Source organism: Oncorhynchus keta, chromosome 6, assembly GCF_023373465.1.
Source record: "Oncorhynchus keta strain PuntledgeMale-10-30-2019 chromosome 6, Oket_V2, whole genome shotgun sequence".
NCBI classification, from domain to species: domain Eukaryota; kingdom Metazoa; phylum Chordata; class Actinopteri; order Salmoniformes; family Salmonidae; genus Oncorhynchus; species Oncorhynchus keta.
Genome location: NC_068426.1, coordinates 9,825,123 through 9,845,713, shown reverse-complemented (window position 1 = coordinate 9,845,713; position 20,591 = coordinate 9,825,123). Strand labels below are relative to the sequence as shown.

Genomic DNA, 20,591 nt, shown 5'->3' with positions numbered 1-20,591 from the left:
ATCGAGAAACAACCATAAACTTCCATCAAATTGCACACAGAGACATAAAACGACTTGTTCATCTGACTCTGGGGAGGTTTGCCAAAATCTCACACTATCCCTTTAAGAATCTCCAATAGTTTACTGTAGTTACATTTTTTTGTATACGAGGAAGTTTTATTCAGAATGAACTCTTTTATTTGATGTTTAGGCTGCAATATAAGCATGGTCACTGACAACTGATTAACGGTTTGCTATAGTAGTCATCAATAACCTCAGTGTAAAGAGCAGGTGGCTCTGGAGTCTTACCTTTTAGTGTGTGGGTTTCCTCAGATGTTATACTGTGTCATTTGCATTAGGATGCTTTTAGTGTCAGCCTGTCCATTTGATAGAGGAATTTTTAAATTCCCTTATGTTTTATTGCCAAAGCCAATCAAATTCGCACTCATTTCTAATTCATGATAAGTTGTAAGTTTATCATTTGCATGAATTAGCAAGAGACCAGTCTTAAAAAACAAGTTCAGCATTTATTCTTGATGAGTACAGACCCAAAATACAAAGAACATTACATTTTAAATCTGAAGAAGACATAAAATGACGTCATCAGTTACACCCCCTCTCCCAGCCGTACAATGGCGCAGTATTCAGTCCTGGAGATAGTTTCACCCCCCCATAAACTACATTCCAACCTGCCTAAAGGATATACTTCTCTCTGCTAATGGAATCCAACCAAAACATTCTTATCTGTTTGAAGTACTATCTTATCCCTGCTTCAAAACTTTCCCAGGAGACACAGACACAATTCATTTCTGCTTACATTTTCAGTAACAGTACAATTAAGAACCCATACTTTTCAAATCATAACAAATATAGTATTAGCATGAATGGTTCTAATCATTAAAGTATACATAATTGATCATCTAAACTATATTTTCCTCTATCACCATTGTTGTGTATTTATTGTGTATTTGTTGTTGTTTTATGTATTGTCTGGTGCAATTAAATAACCAGAAATTGCAGAAAGACCGTAACATAGCCAACTTTAACGAGGTGGTGGAGAAGTTGTTCCAGGTCATCCCTGGTGCTGACCTTTACATGGACGCGGGCCCTGAGCGCTGTAGGACCTGTGCTGTGGTGGGGAACTCTGGGAACCTCAAGGGCTCCCACTACGGAGCCCTCATCGACTCCAGTGATGTCATCATAAGGTAAGCCAATTGAGAGTGTGTGGTTGATCGAGGGCACACTTGCCACAAAGCCTGTTTCAGCATGAACAGTGCAACACAGCCTGTTTCAGCATGGGCAGTGCAACACAGCCTGTTTTAGCATGGGCAGTGCAACACAGCCTGTTTTAGCATGGGCAGTGCAACACAGCCTGTTTCAGCATGGGCAGTGCAACACAGCCTGTTTTAGCATGGGCAGTGCAACACAGCCTGTTTTAGCATGGGCAGTGCAACACAGCCTGTTTCAGCATGGGCAGTGCAACACAGCCTGTTTCAGCATGGGCAGTGCAACACAGCCTGTTTTAGCATGGGCAGTGCAACACAGCCTGTTTTAGCATGGGCAGTGCAACACAGCCTGTTTCAGCATGAGCAGTGCAACACAGCCTGTTTCAGCATGGGCAGTGCAATTGAGGACTTTCACCATTTTGAAGGAGTCAACTGGGCGGGACTTCCTATAGGTTAAGGAAGGATCAAAGAATTCCAAGGAATTAAGGGCTATGTCCCATTTGTCCCTCCTACCTCAAAGTGTGCACTTGTTCACTTGCACATGGTTGTTCAGTGCTTTTAGATTTGTGGGAAGTAGTGAACGAGTGCACACTCCAGGGAGAATGTAGCAAACATGTGGCATAGCTGCATGTGGCAGTTAATCACTAACCTTGGCTTTATACCTGTTTAGACCTCCAGGTGGAATTATATGCACCCTTTTCAGTTTGTTTACCAAGTACAATAAGAAGAAATCAACGATTTGAACATATATATATAGCCCTCAATGGCCTTACCCATGGTGTCACAGAAGACAGTATGGCAAAGTTGTGCCTTCATCCAACTTAATGATTTAATGTACTCTATGTATGCCTGTTTTGGTTTGGTTTGGTGTTTTCATTAAAAAAAAAATCTTGGCAGTATAAATGACTATGTGTTTTGAATTAAAGTGTTTTGGAATATGGCTGTGGATCCCGGTTATTTACTGTGTTATCCAGAATGAACAAGGCTCGTACCTCTGGCTATGAGCGGGATGTTGGCAGCCGCACCACACATCACATCATATACCCAGAGAGTGCCATAGATCTGGACAACACCACTCGTCTCTTGTTTTTCCCTTTCAAGACTCTGGACCTTCAGTGGCTACCCGGTGCCATTACCACTGGGTCTCACATCACCTTGTGAGTAACCATTCTCCTTTTGATTAGTCCACCAATCTGTTACACCATGCATTTTTACAAAGATCACATAGAAACTCTGGATAAAATGTAGGTCTTATTTCATTCAACAGCTCATATTTACGTCTTAGACCGAAGATAAAGGCCAACAAAGATTTGGTGAGTCACATTGTTGATCACGATCATGTATTATGGTTCTAATACATCTACAGTCAATGATAAATGCATGATATGTTTATATGTTGGATAGTAGGTCATTAAGGATGTTTGTTAGTTAGGTATGGGCTAATCTCGGTTGGATAGTAGGTCATTGAGGATGTTTGTTAGTTAGGTATGGGCTAATCTCGGTTGGATAGTAGGTCATTGAGGATGTTTGTTAGTTAGGTATGGGCTAATCTCGGTTGGATAGTAGGTCATTGAGGATGTTTGTTAGTTAGGTATGGGCTAATCTCGGTTGGATAGTAGGTCATTGAGGATGTTTGTTAGTTAGGTATGGGCTAATCTCGGTTGGATAGTAGGTCATTGAGGATGTTTGTTAGTTAGGTATGGGCTAATCTCGGTTGGATAGTAGGTCATTGAGGATGTTTGTTAGTTAGGTATGGGCTAATCTCGGTTGGATAGTAGGTCATTGAGGATGTTTGTTAGTTAGGTATGGGCTAATCTCGGTTGGATAGTAGGTCATTGAGGATGTTTGTTAGTTATGTATGGGCTAATCTCGGTTGGATAGTAGGTCATTGAGGATGTTTGTTAGTTAGGTATGGGCTAATCTCGGTTGGATAGTAGGTCATTGAGGATGTTTTAGTTAGTTAGAGGATGTTTGTTAGTTTGGTATGGGCTAATCTCAGTTGGATAGTAGGTCATTGAGGATGTTTGTTAGTTAGGTATGGGCTAATCTCGGTTGGATAGTAGGTCATTGAGGATGTTTGTTAGTTAGGTATGGGCTAATCTCGGTTGGATAGTAGGTCATTGAGGATGTTTGTTAGTTAGGTATGGGCTAATCTCGGTTGGATAGTAGGTCATTGAGGATGTTTGTTAGTTAGGTATGGGCTAATCTCGGTTGGATAGTAGGTCATTGAGGATGTTTGTTAGTTAGGTATGGGCTAATCTCGGTTGGATAGTAGGTCATTGAGGATGTTTGTTAGTTAGGTATGGGCTAATCTCGGTTGGATAGTAGGTCATTGAGGATGTTTGTTAGTTAGGTATGGGCTAATCTCGGTTGGATAGTAGGTAATTGAGGATGTTTGTTAGTTAGGTATGGGCTAATCTCGGTTGGATAGTAGGTCATTGAGGATGTTTGTTAGTTAGGTATGGGCTAATCTCGGTTGGATAGTAGGTCATTGAGGATGTTTGTTAGTTAGGTATGGGCTAATCTCGGTTGGATAGTAGGTCATTGAGGATGTTTGTTAGTTAGGTATGGGCTAATCTCGGTTGGATAGTAGGTCATTGAGGATGTTTGTTAGTTAGGTATGGGCTAATCTCGGTTGGATAGTAGGTCATTGAGGATGTTTGTTAGTTAGGTATGGGCTAATCTCGGTTGGATAGTAGGTCATTGAGGATGTTTGTTAGTTAGGTATGGGCTAATCTCGGTTGGATAGTAGGTAATTGAGGATGTTTGTTAGTTAGGTATGGGCTAATCTCGGTTGGATAGTAGGTCATTGAGGATGTTTGTTAGTTAGGTATGGGCTAATCTCGGTTGGATAGTAAGTCATTGAGGATGTTTGTTAGGTAGGTATGGGCTAATCTCGGTTGGATAGTAGGTCATTAAGGATGTTTGTTAGTTAGGTATGGGCTAATCTCGGTTGACCCTAAAATCGTGCGTAATTTGATCAGATGCTCGATAACACATTTGCGAAGTCTCATAAACGGAAACTCTCAGCCCTTTCTGATAATTTCACTTGTGTTTATCATCCATGTTTTTTTTTGCACACACAATGCAATGAAAGAGTGTCAACGTGGAATTGTTCAGAGTATGTTTACATGCACACAATACTACCATTATTGTGAATACTGAGATTATAAAGGTTTTGTATAATTTCAGCAACTTCCTATGATACACTGTATGTTCACTTCTTTTACAATATGTACAATATGTTACCAATTTGTAAGTACTTAAGATCGTGTTCAATCTCTTTAATATAATAGTTCAATTAAAAAGTGTACTTGCTTTACCAGAAGAACATTGTCTCTTACGATCCAGTCTACATGGAGATGTCTGATAATCAGGCTAGATAATCAGGCTAGGCCTACTTGATGAGATTTAGATAAATTCAGAAAATCACCAATGAAAATAAATGTTCTATCACAGTGACCATATTGTAGCGATCCTCGCTATATTGGCCATTTTACAATTCCCACCAAGTGGGTTATTGGCGCAATGTGTAAGGTGTTTGCCTTTCATGGAAGCAACCTGGGTTTGCTTCCCTGCCTCACTCTTTGCTACATTGGTGTCAGAAGGGGAATGGTGAGGCCATTGGGAACACATGGTCTGAATATGGTGGCTGAGTCATCAAAGCACAGGGACATTCCTTCCTGTTCGGAGGGGGCAGTGTAGCAATACTATATGATCCATGCTACAATTCCCACCAAGTGGGTTAACCCTATTGGGGCGATGCCTAAGGGTTTTATGTCTAGGGTGGTTTGCTTTTCATGCCAGCGCTCGGGGCCTATTCATTTTCATTCTGAGTACGGACATCTTAAAACTATTTTTAAGATGCATAGTTTCAGATTTTACAAACTCACTTTACTCAATGTGCAGGAGCTTGCAGGAATGTGTAGTCTTGCATGATGTCTACTTTGATGCTAATTTGCATTTTTGAATCTGAGAGTAAATCGAGCCGAATATATTGATAAAAGTCACCTTGTCTGAGAGAGATTTACATGGTTTTCAAAACGTCGCGCCAGGGTAAGCCTACGCGAAACACAGGCCTTATTTTAAGGAACCATTTCCTTGCTTGACCACTAGGTTTTATGGGTATTATGGCACCTCCACTGTGGGGTTCTATGGTGTTGGTGGTATGCCCATTACTAAAACGGAATGAGGATTTTTGAACGTAGTCCAGTTTTATTGTACAAACTCAACACAATTCAAGCACCTAGGATGATGTCATTGACACTCCTTTTGTTTTTTTTTGGGGGGGGGGGGACCTTTGAGCCTTTGAGTTCATTTTATGAAAATGCTAAGAGGCCCATCAGTACCGATGAAGGATCTTCATTTGATTTCATTTAACTTTTATTTTATTTATTTTGATTGAACCTTTATTTAATCAGGCAAGTCAATTAAAAACAAATAATTATTTACAATGACAAAAGGCCTCCTGTAGGGGTACGCGCACTGCCGTCGTGGTATACACAAATAAAAATGTGATTCACATTTTCAAATAGTCCATTTATACATTTGGGTGAGTTTTTTTTCCCGCCTGTGTAGCCTCGTTTCACTGCCAAAAATAAAATTAAACCATCTAGTGTTCAGCGAAATAACAACACAATGTCAAATACAGGTAGCCTAGTCAAATGACTAACATCCAATCACATAAACCGTTACTCTCTCGTGGGAATTCCACTAACGGTCCGTATTTAGCCAAACATAGCTGCTGCTCATGTTGGTACCTGTACTGATGGCGCAAAAGCTATGACAGCGAGACATAGTAGAGTGGTAACACGCGTGCAAGCAGTTGCTCCCAAGCCACCTGGGTACACTGCAGCATCCACCGAGAGGCTCTTGCTGCCAAAGGAATGCCTGACAGCTTGAAAGACGTTTTGGACACTACAGTGAAAATAGTTAACTTTGTTAAAGCAAGCCCCCTGAAATCGTGTATTTTCTGCACTATGCGATGATATGGGCAGCGACCATGTAACGCTTTTGCAACATACAGAAGTGCACAGGTTATCAAGGGCCAAAGTATTGACACGTTGTTTTTAAATTGAGAGACGAGCTTAAAGTTTTCTTACTGACCATCATTTTTACTTGTCTGACCGCTTGCATGATGACAAGTTTCTCACACAACTGGCCTATCTGGGTGAGGTATTTTCTCGCCTGAATGATCTTAATCTAGGATTACACAGACTTTCTGCAACTATATTCAATGTTCGGGACAAATTTGAGGCTATGATTAAGAAGTTGGAGCTCTTCTCTGTCTGCATTAACAAGGACAACACACAGGCCTTTCCATCATTGTATGATTTTTTTGTGTGCAAATGAACTCACGTTGACGGACAATGTCAAATGGGATATAGCGAAGCACCTGAGTGAGTTGGGTGCGCAATTACGCAGGGACATTCCCGGAACGGGTGACTCAAACAACTGGATTCGTTATCCCTTTCATGCCCTGCCTCCAGTCCACTTACCAATATCTGAAGAAGAGAGCCTCATCGAAATTGCAACAAGCGGTTCTGTGAAAATTTAATTTAATCAGAAGCCATTGCCAGGTTTCGATGAGGCTCCTGCATTGGCAAATTGCACTGTTAAGACACTGTTGCCCTTTGCAACCACGTGCCTATGTGAGAGTGGATTCTCAGTGTGTGGAAAATGATTTAAGACTGAGACTCTCCAATACAACCCAACATTGCAGAGTAATATGCATCCTTTCAAACACACCATTCTCATTAACCTGTGGTGAGTTATTCACAATTTCCAATGAACAAATAAGGTTTTATATGTAAGGTGGTTAAATAAAAAGCTAAATGATTGATTATTACTATATTATTATTTGTGCCCTGGTCCTATAAGAGCTCTTTGTCACTTCCCAAGTTGTGACAAAAACTCACACTCATTCTTATGTGTAATAAATGTGTCGTATAGTGTGTGTGTGGCAGGCTTACAATGATGGCAAAAACAATATTTGAGAGTGCCTTGACCCTGGTGCTAGAGGGGGTGGAGCTGGAGGTTGAGTGTTTGAAGGGGTACAGGACTATTAAAACATTGTGAACCACTGTATTAGAGGCTAAAAAACATGTAAAACGTATCAACCCCTCCAAAAAAGTCAATCAATTATTATCCAAATGATAATTCACATTTCTTGTTGCGATGTACCGGCAGGATAGAACAGGGGCATCTGGTAAGACAAGGGGCGCCGGTCTATGTATATTTGGAAACAACAACCGGTGCACGATATCTAAGGAAGTCTCGAGGTTTTGCTCGCCTGAGGTAGAGTTTCTCATGATAAGCTGCAGGCCACACTACCTACCACATGAGTTTTCATCTATATTCTTTGTAGCTGTTTACATAACATCACAGTCAGAGGCTGACACTAAGATAGCATTGAATGAGCTGTATTCCGCCATAATCAAACAAGAAAACTTTGGTGCTCCGAGTAGCCGGGGATTTTAATGCAGGGAAACTTAAATCAGTTTTACCAAATTTCTATCAGCATGTTAAATGTGCAGTCAGTGGGATAACTACTCTGGACCAGAGGGATAACTACTCTGGACAACCTATACTCAACACACAGAGATGCATACAAAGCTCTCCCACACCCTCCATTTGACAAATCTGACCATAATTCCATCCTCCTCATTCCTGATTACAAGCGAAATTTAAATCAGGAAGCACCAGTGACTAGACCAATAGAAAAGTGGTCAGATGAAGCAGATGCTAAGCTACAGGACTGTTTGGCTAGCAAAGACTGGAATATGTTCCAGGATTCCTCCATTGGCATTGAGGAGTACACCACATCAGTCACTTGCTTCATTAATATAATATATAATAAATAATATGCCATTTAGCAGACGCTTTTATCCAAAGCGACTTACAGTCATGTGTGCATACATTCTACGTATGGGTGGTCCCGGGAATCGAACCCACTACCCTGGCGTTACAAGCGCCATGCTCTACCAACTGAGCTACAGAAGGACCACTTAATAAGTGCATAGATGACGTTGTCCCCACATTGACCATACGTACATACCCCAACCAGAAGCCATGGATTACAGGCAGCATCCGCACTGAGCTAAAGGCTAGAGCTGCCGCTTTCAAGGAGTGGGACTCTAACCCGGAAGCTTATAAGAAATCCCGCTGAATCATCAAACAGGCAAAGTGTCAATACAGGACTAAGATCGAGTTGTACTACACCGGCTCTGACTCTCGTTGGATGGGGTAGGGCTTCCAACCATTACAGAATACAAAGGGAAGCACAGCCAAGAGCTGCCCAGTGACAAGAGCCTACCAGATGAGCTAAACTACTTCTATGCTCGCTTCGAGGCAAATAACACTGAAACATGCATGAGAGCACCAGCTGTTCCGGAAGACCGTGTGATCATGCTCTCCGCTGCTGATGTGAGTAAGAACTTTAGACAGGTCAACATTCACAAGGCCGCAGGGCCAGACGGATTACCAGGACTTGTACTGCGGGCATGCGCTGACCAACTAGCAAGTGTCTTCACTAACATTTTCAACCTCTCCCTGTCCGAGTCTGTGCCCAAGAACACTAAGGTAACCTGCCTAAATGACTATCAACCCGTAGCACTCAAGTCTGTAGCCATGAAGTGCTTTGAAAGGCTGGTCATGGCTCTCATCAACACCATCATCCCAGAAACCCAAGACCCACTCCAATTTGCATACCGCCCCAACAGATCCACAGATGATGCATTCTCTATTGCACTCCACACTACCCTTTCCCACCTGGACAAATGGAACACCTATGTGAGAATGCTATTCATTGACTATAGCTCAGCGTTCAACACCATAGTGCCCTCAAAGCGCATCAATAAGCGAAAGATCCTGGAACTAAACACCTCCCTCTGCAACTGGATCCTGGTCTTCCTGATGGGGCGCCCCCAGGTGGTAAGGGTAGGTAACAACACTTCCGCCGCGCTGATCCTCAACACAGGGGCCCCTCAGGGGTGCGTGCTCATCCCCTCCTGTACTCTCTGTTCACTCATGACTGCACGGCCAGGTACGACTCCAACACTATCATTACATTTGCCAATGACACAACAGTGTCTGATCACTGACAACAACGAGACAGCCTATAGGGAGGAGGTCAGAGACTTGGCCGTGTGGTGCCAGGACAACAACCTCTTTCTCAACGTTATCAAGACAAAGGAGATGATTGTGGACTACAGGAAAAAGAGGTCCGAGCACGCCCCCATTCTCATTAACGTGGCTGCAGTGGAGCAGGTTGAGATCTTCAAGTTCCTTGTTGTCCACATCACCACCAAACTAACATGGTCCAAGCACACAACGACAGTCGTGAAGTGGACACGACAAAACCTATTCCCCCCCAGGAGACTGAACAGATTTGGCATGGGTCCTCAGATCCTCAAAAGGTTCTACACCTGCACCATCGAGAGTATCTTGACCGGTTGCATCACTGCCTGGTATGGCAACTGCTCGGCCTCCGACTGAAAGGCACTACAGAGGGTAGTGCGATTTGGCCCAGTACATCACTGGGGCCAGGCTTCCTGCCATCCAGGATCTCTATACCAGGCGGTGTCAGAGGAAGGCCTTAAACATTGTCAAAGACTCCACCCCAGTCATAGACTATTCTCTCTGCTACCACACGCCGAGCGGTACCGAAGTGCCAAATCTAGGTCCAATAGGCTTCTTAACAGCTTCTATCCCCCAAGACATAAGACTCCTGAACATCTAGTCAAATGGCTACCCAGACTATTTGCATTGCATTTTCTAATTCAATCATGCTGTTTATGTATAATATATTCCATGCAGGTATTGGTTCTGAATCCTGTGTTCATGAAATATGTTCATGAAGTCTGGCTTGACTATTACGGCAAATACCCCTCCACCGGATTCATGGCTTTGATATTAGCCCTGCACATTTGTGACGAGGTAAGACGTTATACATATCAACACACATCAAGTTCAAGTTGTGTCATATGCGCAGGATACACATGGTGTACACAGTCCAATGAAATGCTTACGAGCAGGTTCCCTCTCTATAATGCAACAACAATAAGAAATAGGTAAAAAAAAATTAAGCTCAATGGAACAGAATAAACATTTTCATAAGTATAAATACAAGAAGACACTCAATAATTTACAGTACAATATTTACACGAGTGTCAGGGAAAGAGTATTTGGAGAGCAAAGTGTTTAAATTGTGCAGTGTTTAGCAATACCAAAACATGCTCTGCTAGGAATGGTACTTTCTCAGGTCACTACAAGATAGACTGTATGCTACACCACACAATGCATATAGTATAACACTAAACATCCAAATCATGTAGGCCTATAGGCTGCATAGACAATATATCACATTGCCATACATAAAACTTCTGTAAACACTGTTATTAAACTAATTCTCTAAACACTTAATTCCAAATGCAGGTGAATGTGTATGGATTTGGGAAAGACAGAAATGGGAACTGGCACCACTACTGGGAAACACTAACCAATAAAAAGCTCAAGACTGGACCACACCCTGGAGACTATGAGTACAATGTCACTAGAAAGCTCTCGGAAATACACAAACTTGAGATATATAAGGGATGGTGATAATCATTAATCCAGATCATTAACGGGATTTGCTTCAGTAGTCCCATTTTTTTATTGAACAATTTATTTCTGACTGTTTAGTCTGTCGAGGACTACATTACATCTTAGAACACCATTCAAACTTTAAAAAAAAAGTTAGGTTTGGATAAACTTGCTTTTGATAACATTTATACTTTTTAAACTTTTTGACCTTCTAAAAAAAACAAATCTACTTTTAAAAACAAATCTACTATTCAAATTTCCAAAGCTACCATTGTTAAAAACTCCCATGACTTCTAACATTCTAATCACAATAATGTAACACAAATCAGCTAAGATGAGAGCTTTACCAACAAGTAAGATAAAAACTTCTCTGCTTCTCTGCTATTAAAATCTGGAATCAGATTTGAAATATCTTCCACCAATCATACTTTACAGCTCTTTTAAGCCCGGGTTCAGATACAACAGCCAACATAAGGAAAGACGAGAAGAGCCGAAACTAGCCCGTTGTAGAATTTTGTGTTGTGGGTACAAAATGGTTTTGTTACAGACTAATGCTATGTAAATGCTTGAGTTGAATACTACTAGTCACTGGTCATTTTCCACACCCGTCCAGTAACCTCTTTACGTACCACACAGAAGAGTGATTTATTAATTGCTCATTATCTTTTGGGCACTAAAGCCTAGCCATGTGGAAACATAGATCCCAAGTCTCCTCTATTTTAGACATACAGTGCATTCAGAAATGATTCAGACCCCTTGACTTTTTCCACATTTTGTTATGTTACAGTCGTATTCTAAAATGGATTCAATAGTTTCCCCCCCTCACCGATCTACACACAATACCCCATAATGACAAAGCAAAAAAAGGTTTTTAGAAATTAAAAAACTGAAATAGCACATGTACAGAAGTATTCAGACCCTTTACACGGTACTTTGTTGAAGCACCTTTGACGGTGATTACAGCTTTGCGTCTTCTTGTGTATGACTCTACAGCTTGGCACACCTGTATTTGGGGAATTTCTCCCATTCTTCTCTGCATATCCTCTCAAGCTCTGCCAGGTTGGATGGGGAGCATTGCTGCACAGCTATTTTCAGGTCTCTCCAGAGATGTTAGATCGGCTTCAAGTCCGGGCTCTGGCTGGACCACTCAAGGACATTCAGAGACTCCTGCGTTGTCTTGGCTGTGTGCTTAGGGTTGTTGTCCTGTTGGAAGGTGAACCTTCACCCCAGTCTGAGGAGCAGGTTATCATCAAGGATCTCTCTGTACTTTGCTCTGTTCATCTTTCTCTCAATCCTAACTCGTCTCCAAGTCCCTGCCGAGGAAAAACATCCCTACATCTTGATGCTACCACCACCATGCTTCACTGTCGGGATGGTTCCAAGTTTCCTCCAGACGTGATGCTTGGCATTCAGGCTAAAGAGTTCAATCTTGGTCTCATCAGACCAGAGAATCTTGTTTCTCATGGTCTGAGAGTCTTTTAGGTGCCTTTTGGCAAACTCCAAGTGGGCTGTCTTGTGCCTTTTACTGAGGAGTGGCTTCCATCTGGCCTCTCTACCATAAAAGCCTGATTGGTGGAGTGCTGCAGAGATGGTTGTCCTTCTAGAAGGTTCTCCCATCTCCACAGAGGAACTCAGAGTGACCATCGGGTTCTTGGTCACCTCCCTGACCAAGGCCAATCTCCCCCGATTTCTCGGTTTGGCTGGGCGGCCAGCTCTAGGAAGAGTCTTGGTGGCTCCAAACTTCTTCCATGTAAGAATGATGGAGGCCACTGTGTTCTTGGGGACCTTCAATGATGCAGACATGTTTTGTACCCTTCCCCAGATCTGTCTCTGAGCTCTACGGACAATTCCATTTTTGTTTTGACATGCACTGTCAAGTGTGGGACCTTATATAGACAGGTTTGTGCCTTTCCAAATCATGTCCAACCAATTGAATTTGCCACAGGTGGACTCCAATCAAGTTGTAGAAACATCTCAAGGATGATCAATGGAAATGCACCGGAGCTCAATTTCAAGTCTCATAGCAAACGGTCTGAACACTTATGTAAATAAGGTAGTTCTGTTTTCAATTTGCCAACATGTCTAAAAACCTGTTTTCACCTTGTCATTATGGGGTATTGAGTGTAGATTGATTAGGGAAGAAATGAGGTTTGAATACTTTCAGAATGCACTGTATAGTCTGTGAGAATTGGTTAGAACCTGTTCTCATTTGTATTATTTTTCAAAGGAAATGGAGACAATTATCCCTCATCTCTTTTGTAAGGTTGCCTCCCCCTTGGAGGGGTAAGCAGCTCTTTGTGTAGATGCAGTATATAAAAAGACTGTGTGATTGTAAAATCTTTGAGACCCTCTCCGGTATGTCCTGAGAGTTCCTTTCCGGTAAATACTGAGAGTTCCTTTCTGGTATATCCTGAGAATTCCTTTCTGGTATATCCTGAGAATTCCTTTCTGGTATATACTGAGAGTTCCGTTCTGGTATATCCTGAGAATTCCTTTCTGGTATATCCTGAGAATTCCTTTCTGGTATATCCTGAGAATTCCTTTCTGGTATATCCTGAGAATTCCTTTCTGGTATATCCTGAGAATTCCTTTCTGGTATATCCTGAGAGTTCCTTTCTGGTATGTCCTGAGAGTTCCGTTCTGGTATATCCTGAGAATTCCTTTCTGGTATATCCTGAGAATTCCTTTCTGGTATATACTGAGAGTTCCGTTCTGGTATATCCTGAGAATTCCTTTCTGGTATATCCTGAGAATTCCTTTCTGGTATATCCTGAGAATTCCTTTCTGGTATATCCTGAGAATAATTTTCTGGTATATCCTGAGAATTCCTTTCTGGTATATCCTTAGAATTCCTTTCTGGTATATCCTGAGAATTCCTTTCTGGTATATCCTGAGAGTTCCTTTCTGGTATATTATGGTGGAAATTACAAGATTATGTTATAATAGTTTTATTGCATCAAATACTGTAGTTGTTTTATGCAACAGAATAAGGGGTTGTTAGAACTCTCATCTGTGTGTGTTCTACTGAGGATGGGCCTCTGGGAGATAACACTGACAGGAGATTTACAATGTCTTTTGGGTGATAAAACCTGAAGAGACCTCATTCCAGAGCACGAGTTAATGTTTCTGTTCTATATGGTACCAGGGAGAGATGACCCCAGAGCCAGACCCTGATCTCTACTCAAAGATAACGTTTTTTTTACAGCAGATACTGTCTGCTGTGAATTATAAGTATCTTCTATACATCTGTTGTTTGTCGGGTAGGTTGAAAGGGGTGTATTTTAGCTATAAAATACCTTTGTACTTTTGTCTCTGGGCTCTCAACGAATCATCTGAGGGTGAATCGTCAACCAGCCATCGTTATCGTAGCCACTAAATCAATTAACTTTATATGTGTGCGTTGTATTGACCTGCTCCCTTAGTATTAAGTGAATAAATATTTAGTGTAAGTATAACTCTGACTTGTGTGATAAGTTTGTCTCTCCTCATTTGATAGTAAAGAAATTAACCACCACAATATCATGCGAATTCCTTTACGGTATGTCCTGAGAGTTCCTTTATGGTATATCCTGAGAGTTCCTTTCCGGTATGTCCTGAGAGTTCCTTTATGGTATATCCTGAGAGTTCCTTTCCGGTATGTCCTGTGAGTTCCTGTCCGGTATGTCCTGTGAGTTCCTGTCCGGTATGTCCTGAGAGTTCCTGTCCGGTATGTCCTGAGAGTTCCTGTCCGGTATGTCCTGAGAGTTCCTTTCCGGTATGTCCTGAGAGTTCCTTTCCGGTATGCCCTGAGAGTTCCTTAACGGTATGTCCTGAGAGTTCCTTTCCGGTATGCCCTGAGAGTTCCTTTCCGGTATGCCCTGAGAGTTCCTTTCCGGTATGCCCTGAGAGTTCCTTTACGGTATGTCCTGAGAGTTCCTTTACGGTATGTCCTGAAAGTTCCTTTACGGTATGTCCTGAGAGTTCCTTTACGGTATGTCCTGAGAGTTCCTTTACGGTATGTCCTGAGAGTTCCTTTACGGTATGTCCTGAGAGTTCCTTTACGGTATGTCCTGAGAGTTCCTTTACGGTATGTCCTGAGAGTTCCTTTACGGTATGTCCTGAGAGTTCCTTTACGGTATGTCCTGAGAGTTCCTTTACGGTATGTCCTGAGAGTTCCTTTACGGTATGTCCTGAAAGTTCCTTTACGGTATGTCCTGAGAGTTCCTTTACGGTATGTCCTGAGAGTTCCTTTACAGTATGTCCTGAGAGTTCCTTTACAGTATGTCCTGAAAGTTACTCTCCGGGTTCATCCTGAGAGAGTGATATTCCTTGCAATTGCTCAAATAAACGTATTATTTCTTATAAATGAGTTCTGCCTGATTCCTCAAACAAGTTTTCCTCAACAGTGTTGTAGAACAGCTGACTAAAGACAGGGCATACAGTTAAGTGAAGGAAACTTTGAAACAAAGTTTAGCAAGCAAGTGTCATAAAATACATGCACCAAAACAGGGCACACCATGTGACTTGTCAGATAAATATCAGCAAGCTAGGATAACTAAATGCAACAAAAATGGCTAGCTATGTATCTGTTTGGCTAGCTAGCGGCTTGGCTTAAGACAGAACGTCAGCGCACAGTTCTCTGATTGAATAAACGGACCCATCTCATCGCAAGCATTTGGCTAAGATGTGACATACTGAATCTTGGAAACTCCAGCAGATGACATGAGACGTTCTAGAACTAGACCGTTCAGATCAAGCATACTTTGTTCAAAAACATAAAACCGTATTGTCTCGGCTGTTGTATCTGAACCAGGCTTTAGAGACCCCCCCCAATAAAACTATAGAAATGCAAGGGAGGCTTTATTTTTTTGCTTTTTGCAGAAATGTTTGTCGATCTATATGGATTTATGATCTCTGTGGTAACTTGTATCTGTACAGCATGAACGCTCTCTCCTAAATGACTCGTTGCAAAGGGGTTTTATTGCCTATTTACATTTGTTTCATTCTCCAGACAAGCCATTAGATACTGTGACACCCTGTGTCGATGGGGCCTGGGTGATCAGGTTACTGTAAACTTAGTATTGTTTGATTGGTCAATGGAGGTTGGTTTTGGTTTGAAAATGTTACACCTTCAGATGTTATAGATGGAATGAAGGTCTGTTTTTCTCTCTCTTATCTTGTATGACATTTTCTTATTTCCTAGGCATCTGACCTAGTATCTCTTTGCTCAAGGTTTGTCTTGTAAGTTAACCTTGAGATCTATCCCCTCAATTTATGTTTTATTAATGTCAGTATTGCCTTGTAACTTAAGCTTTATACCTTGTGAATCCATTAATTTTTACAAAGTTATTAAATAACACTTGCTTTGAAATGAGCTTCTCATGACCCTTTCTTGACCTTAGTCAGCTAAACACATAATATTTGATTGCACATCGTTTTACTATAATGTTAAATAGAGTCAGATATACTTTGTAATATACTTAGTTAACATATTAATTGCATTAGGGGTAGCATGTGAGGTGTATATATAATATACACAGATAAAATCTCACTACGCAGTTCTACAGTCCTGTCAAATCCCTGGAGGAATTGTTGGAGGCAATACAGGGAGACAGCAAGATTTACTTTACCAAAGTATAATGCAATAAATAGCTTTCTTTCAGCGCAGAGATGGGGCCTCCTCATTTCTGTCTGTTGGGTCATGGCCATGGGTGAGAATAGGAGAAGTAAACTTTACAGTCACTGAGGGTGGAAGTAGATACAGTGGGGAGAACAAGTATTTGATACACTGCCGATTTTGCAGGTTTTCCTACTTACAAAGCATGTAGAGGTCTGTAATTTTTTTATCATAGGTACACTTCAACTGTGAGAGACAGAATCTAAAACAAAAATCCAGAAAATCACATTGTATGATTTTTAAGTAATTAATTAGTATTTAATTCCATGACATAAGTATTTGATACATCAGAAAAGCAGAACTTAATATTTGGTACAGAAATCTTTGTTTGCAATTACAGAGATCATACGTTTCCTGTAGTTCTTGACCAGGTTTGCACACACTGCAGCAGGGATTTTGGCCCACTCCTCCATACAGACCTTCTCCAGATTCTTCAGGTTTCGGGGCTGTCGCTGGGCAATACGGACTTTCAGCTCCCTCCAAAGATTTTCTATTGGGTTCAGGTCTGAAGACTGGCTAGGCTACTCCAGGACCTTGAGATGCTTCTTACGGAGCCACTCCTTAGTTGCCCTGGCTGTGTGTTTCGGGTTGTTGTCATGCTGGAAGACCCAGTCACGACCCATCTTCAATGCTCTTACTGAGGGAAGGAGGTTGTTGGCCAAGATCTCGCGATACATGGCCCCATCCATCCTCCCCTCAATACAGTGCAGTCGTCCTGTTCCCTTTGCAGAAAAGCATCTCCAAAGAATGATGTTTCCACCTCCATGGTTCACGGTTGGGATGGTATTCTTGGGGTTGTACTCATCCTTCTTCTTCCTCCAAACACGGCGAGCGGAGTTTAGACCAAAAAGTTATATTTTTGTATCATCAGACCACATGACCTTCTCCCATTCTTCCTGTGGATCATCCAGATGGCCATCAGCAAACTTCAGACGGGCCTGGACATGCGCTGGCTTGAGCAGGGGGGGGACATTGCGTGCGCTGCAGGATTTTAATCCATGACGGCGTAATGTGTTACTAATAGTTTTCTTTGAGACTGTGGTCCCAGCTCTCTTCAGGACATTGACCAGGTCCTACCGTGTAGTTCTGGGCTGATCCCTCACCTTCCTCATGATCATTGATGCCCCACGAGGTGAGATCTTGCATGGAGCCCCAGACCGAATGTGATTGACCGTCATCTTGAACTTCTTCCATTTTTTAATAATTGTGTCAACAGTTGTTGCTTTCTCACCAAGCTGCTTGCCTATTGTCCTGTATCCCATCCCAGCCTTGTGCAGGTCTACAATTTAGCCCTGATGTCCTTACACATTTCTATGGTCTTGGCCATTGTGTAGAAGTTGGAGTCTGTTTGATTGAGTGTGTGGACAGGTGTCTTTTATACAGGTAATGAGTTCAAACAGGTGCATTTAATACAGGTAATGAGTGGAGAACAGGAGGCTTCTTAAAGAAAAACTAACAGGTCTGTGAGAGCTGGAATTCTTACTGGTTGGTAGGTGATCAAATACTTATGTCATGCAATAAAATACTAATTAATTACTTAAAAATCATACAATGTGATTTTCTGGATTTTTGTTTTAGATTCCGTCTCTCACAGTTGAAGTGTACCTATGATAAAAATTAGACCTCTACATGCTTTGTAAGTAGGAAAACCTACAACATAGCATACTTAACTGAAAATAAATATACAAATACTTAACATACATAACCTGTTGCTGCTTATGACTCAGTCAGGGCTGTGGACTGGCTGCAGTCTTATCCATTTACTCCTGAACCTGAATTAATTTAGGCTCTGCCAAAGTGCAACTTTGCAGGTTTAGAGAAGGGCCACGTGTACATTTTCTGCAGTTATATTGTCTCCTGAAAAGGTGTGATTAGATAGAAGATGATAAAACACAGGGCGGAGAGTTTTATTGAGTTTAGAAAGGGGCATGGTGTAATTAAGTGAGTCTGTTCTTCTCATTCTCTTTCCCTGTACTTCAGCCTCATGCCCCTTGTAAAACATGTCAAACATTCTATATACCAGGTTCACATAGGGTTTTTCAGTATATTTCTCTTCAGGACAACTTACAAGTGTCAACCAAAATTCAGACAATAGACACCTCAGGAAATGAAATGTTTGTGCATCCTTTCTAACCACGAAGAACCTACTAAACCCAAATAGCAATACCCCACACAATAAATCAGGCATGGTATTAACACCACTAACAAATATTCATAAGTATTGATGGATGGGGTGTGTGTGTATGCAGGTGTCTGTGTGGTAAAACATAGAACAAAAACAACAAATGGCCAGGCCTTACATAATTTGGATGCTCCCTTAACAGCCGGATCCGGGTACCTTTATATTTTATAGTACTGCAGAGTCTCACTAACTGCTCCCCCAAGGCACCTGCCTCAGGAAGCTATTCAAAGGGAGAGATACAGAATTGTATTGTTAAACCCGTCAGAAATGTTGGTAGTGGACATTCCATCAGTCCTGGAAGAGAAAATAAACATGTACATAGTTTTCACTATGCTACATCTTAATCAGTCCTCACCGGTCTCAATCTGAATCAGTCCTAAAAATGCAACATTCAGTATTACTATGCCTACATGTACCATCATCCCCTATTGATACAAGCTTACTGCATTTTGGGCAGGAAGCCTTGATAAAACCATGTGTACATAATCATACTGGAGACACATCAGGTGATACTGGGTCCCTTTAAGCAAAATAGGCACATTTTAAAGTAAACAATCCCAAAGCCCCTTTCTTGTAGTCTTATCATCTAGACCTGTTGCATTTACGTATGGCTTGTGTTCTGTACTTTCTGTCCCTGGGACATGAACTAGTCAAAATAGGCAAGTTGTTGTTGAACAAATCCTCTAGCACCTTCAAACAGTTGGCGCTGGCTTATCAGAGCTTTCTTGCTTTTCATAGCCCTGGTAATAAAAAAAATATTTATTTGGATCTACTTAAATAGTGGACAGTGTTCCACGTAATGGGAAACAAATGATTGGTTTAGATGACGTTACCTTCTTACTTCAAATCACTGGTGTTATTCACATTATCGAATTGAAAAAATGGTGGCCATGGGTCTGATGGTGGCCAGGTTTGGCTCCAGTTGGAGTAAAAAACCCTAGCACCCTGCCACCGCTTCATCATAAGCCCTCGGGAGCGTCAGACGGAGAGTGCTGGAGTCGGGAGATGGGAAGTCCGGAGCTGGGGTGCCGAAGGTGGAGAGAGGAGACCACTCCTCTCCCATCGGTCCATTCTCTCCATCATTTGATCCATCGCAGATCCAATCCAATGGAGGAAGGTGGTGGTGGAGAACCCGTTCCTCCGTCGATGGGAGAGGGTTGGCCGCTGCTCCTGCTGATTCCATTCAATGTGGTGTGGTGGAGAACCCGTTCCTCAGTCGATGGGAGAGGGTTGGCCGCTGCTCCTGCTGATTCCATTCAATGTGGTGTGGGATTCTGTAATGCTCCGGGTGTCGTGGGTGTGAAGTCAGATGCAGGAAACAGAGAGTGCAATACTGTGCTCTTTTAATGCACTAACTGTCAGGATTTGGCCAGGGTTGTTCCGGTTTTTGGTCACTAGATGCCCCCATTGTGCCTTTTGACCTTTTGTTTTCCCTTGATCCCCATTATTATTTGCACCTGTGCCTCGTTTCCCCTGATTGTATTTAAACCCTTTGTTTTCCTCTGTTCTTTGCTCTGTGTTTGTATGTTAGCACCCAGCCCTAGTACTCTGAGAACTCTTGTTGATCCCGGTGGACTCTCTTGTGGAATTCTGTTTTTTGTTCTTGTTTGGTTGTTTTTTGAGTATCTTTTGAGGCTTTTTGTGCTTTACCTTCCACCTTATGGATTTACCTTTTTTGTCTTGGAGGATTACCTTTGTTCTTGTAGGATTCCTTTTGAGGTTGTGGAGTTACATGTTTTCCTGAATAACTTCACTTTTTACTTCATTAAATACACCGTCTCAAGTACTGCTGTGTCTGCCTCATCTTCTGGGTTCTGCCGACTATTCGTGGCTCAGTTGGTTAAGTGACTGTTTCTCACTTTAGAGACCCGGGTTCGTAACCGGGTCCTGACACTAACGCAACACTGGGTGCTCAAAATCAAATGCCCCATTCACGGGGGACGAAAACAGTACAGCAGAAAAT

At 41.9% G+C, this 20,591-nt stretch overlaps 1 protein-coding gene and 1 long non-coding RNA gene across 4 annotated transcripts in view; both read left to right on the top strand.

Moving 5' to 3' along the window:
• LOC118378704 (CMP-N-acetylneuraminate-beta-galactosamide-alpha-2,3-sialyltransferase 1-like) overlaps positions 1–16,140 on the top strand; it is a 51,419-nt gene extending 35,279 nt beyond the window's left edge. Inside the window, exons 11-15 of the mRNA XM_052520546.1 lie at positions 991–1,184; positions 2,180–2,362; positions 2,473–2,518; positions 10,023–10,142; positions 10,641–16,140. Of these exons, the coding sequence (XP_052376506.1) occupies positions 991–1,184; positions 2,180–2,362; positions 2,473–2,518; positions 10,023–10,142; positions 10,641–10,808 (711 nt within the window). The 3' untranslated portion in view covers positions 10,809–16,140. The remainder of the gene's footprint in view (positions 1–990; positions 1,185–2,179; positions 2,363–2,472; positions 2,519–10,022; positions 10,143–10,640) is intronic.
• LOC127930685 (uncharacterized) lies at positions 2,552–4,610 on the top strand. 3 transcript variants are annotated; one of them, XR_008138746.1, is made up of 5 exons: positions 2,552–3,036; positions 3,090–3,142; positions 3,216–3,586; positions 3,640–3,957; positions 4,011–4,610. It is a non-coding gene; the product is annotated as an uncharacterized LOC127930685 (long non-coding RNA). The 3 variants fall into 3 exon arrangements; XR_008138747.1 differs by lacking the exon at positions 3,090–3,142 and having other exon boundaries at positions 2,556–3,036; positions 4,117–4,604; XR_008138745.1 differs by lacking the exon at positions 3,090–3,142 and having other exon boundaries at positions 2,559–3,036; positions 4,011–4,603.
• Positions 16,141–20,591: the final 4,451 nt, after the last annotated feature.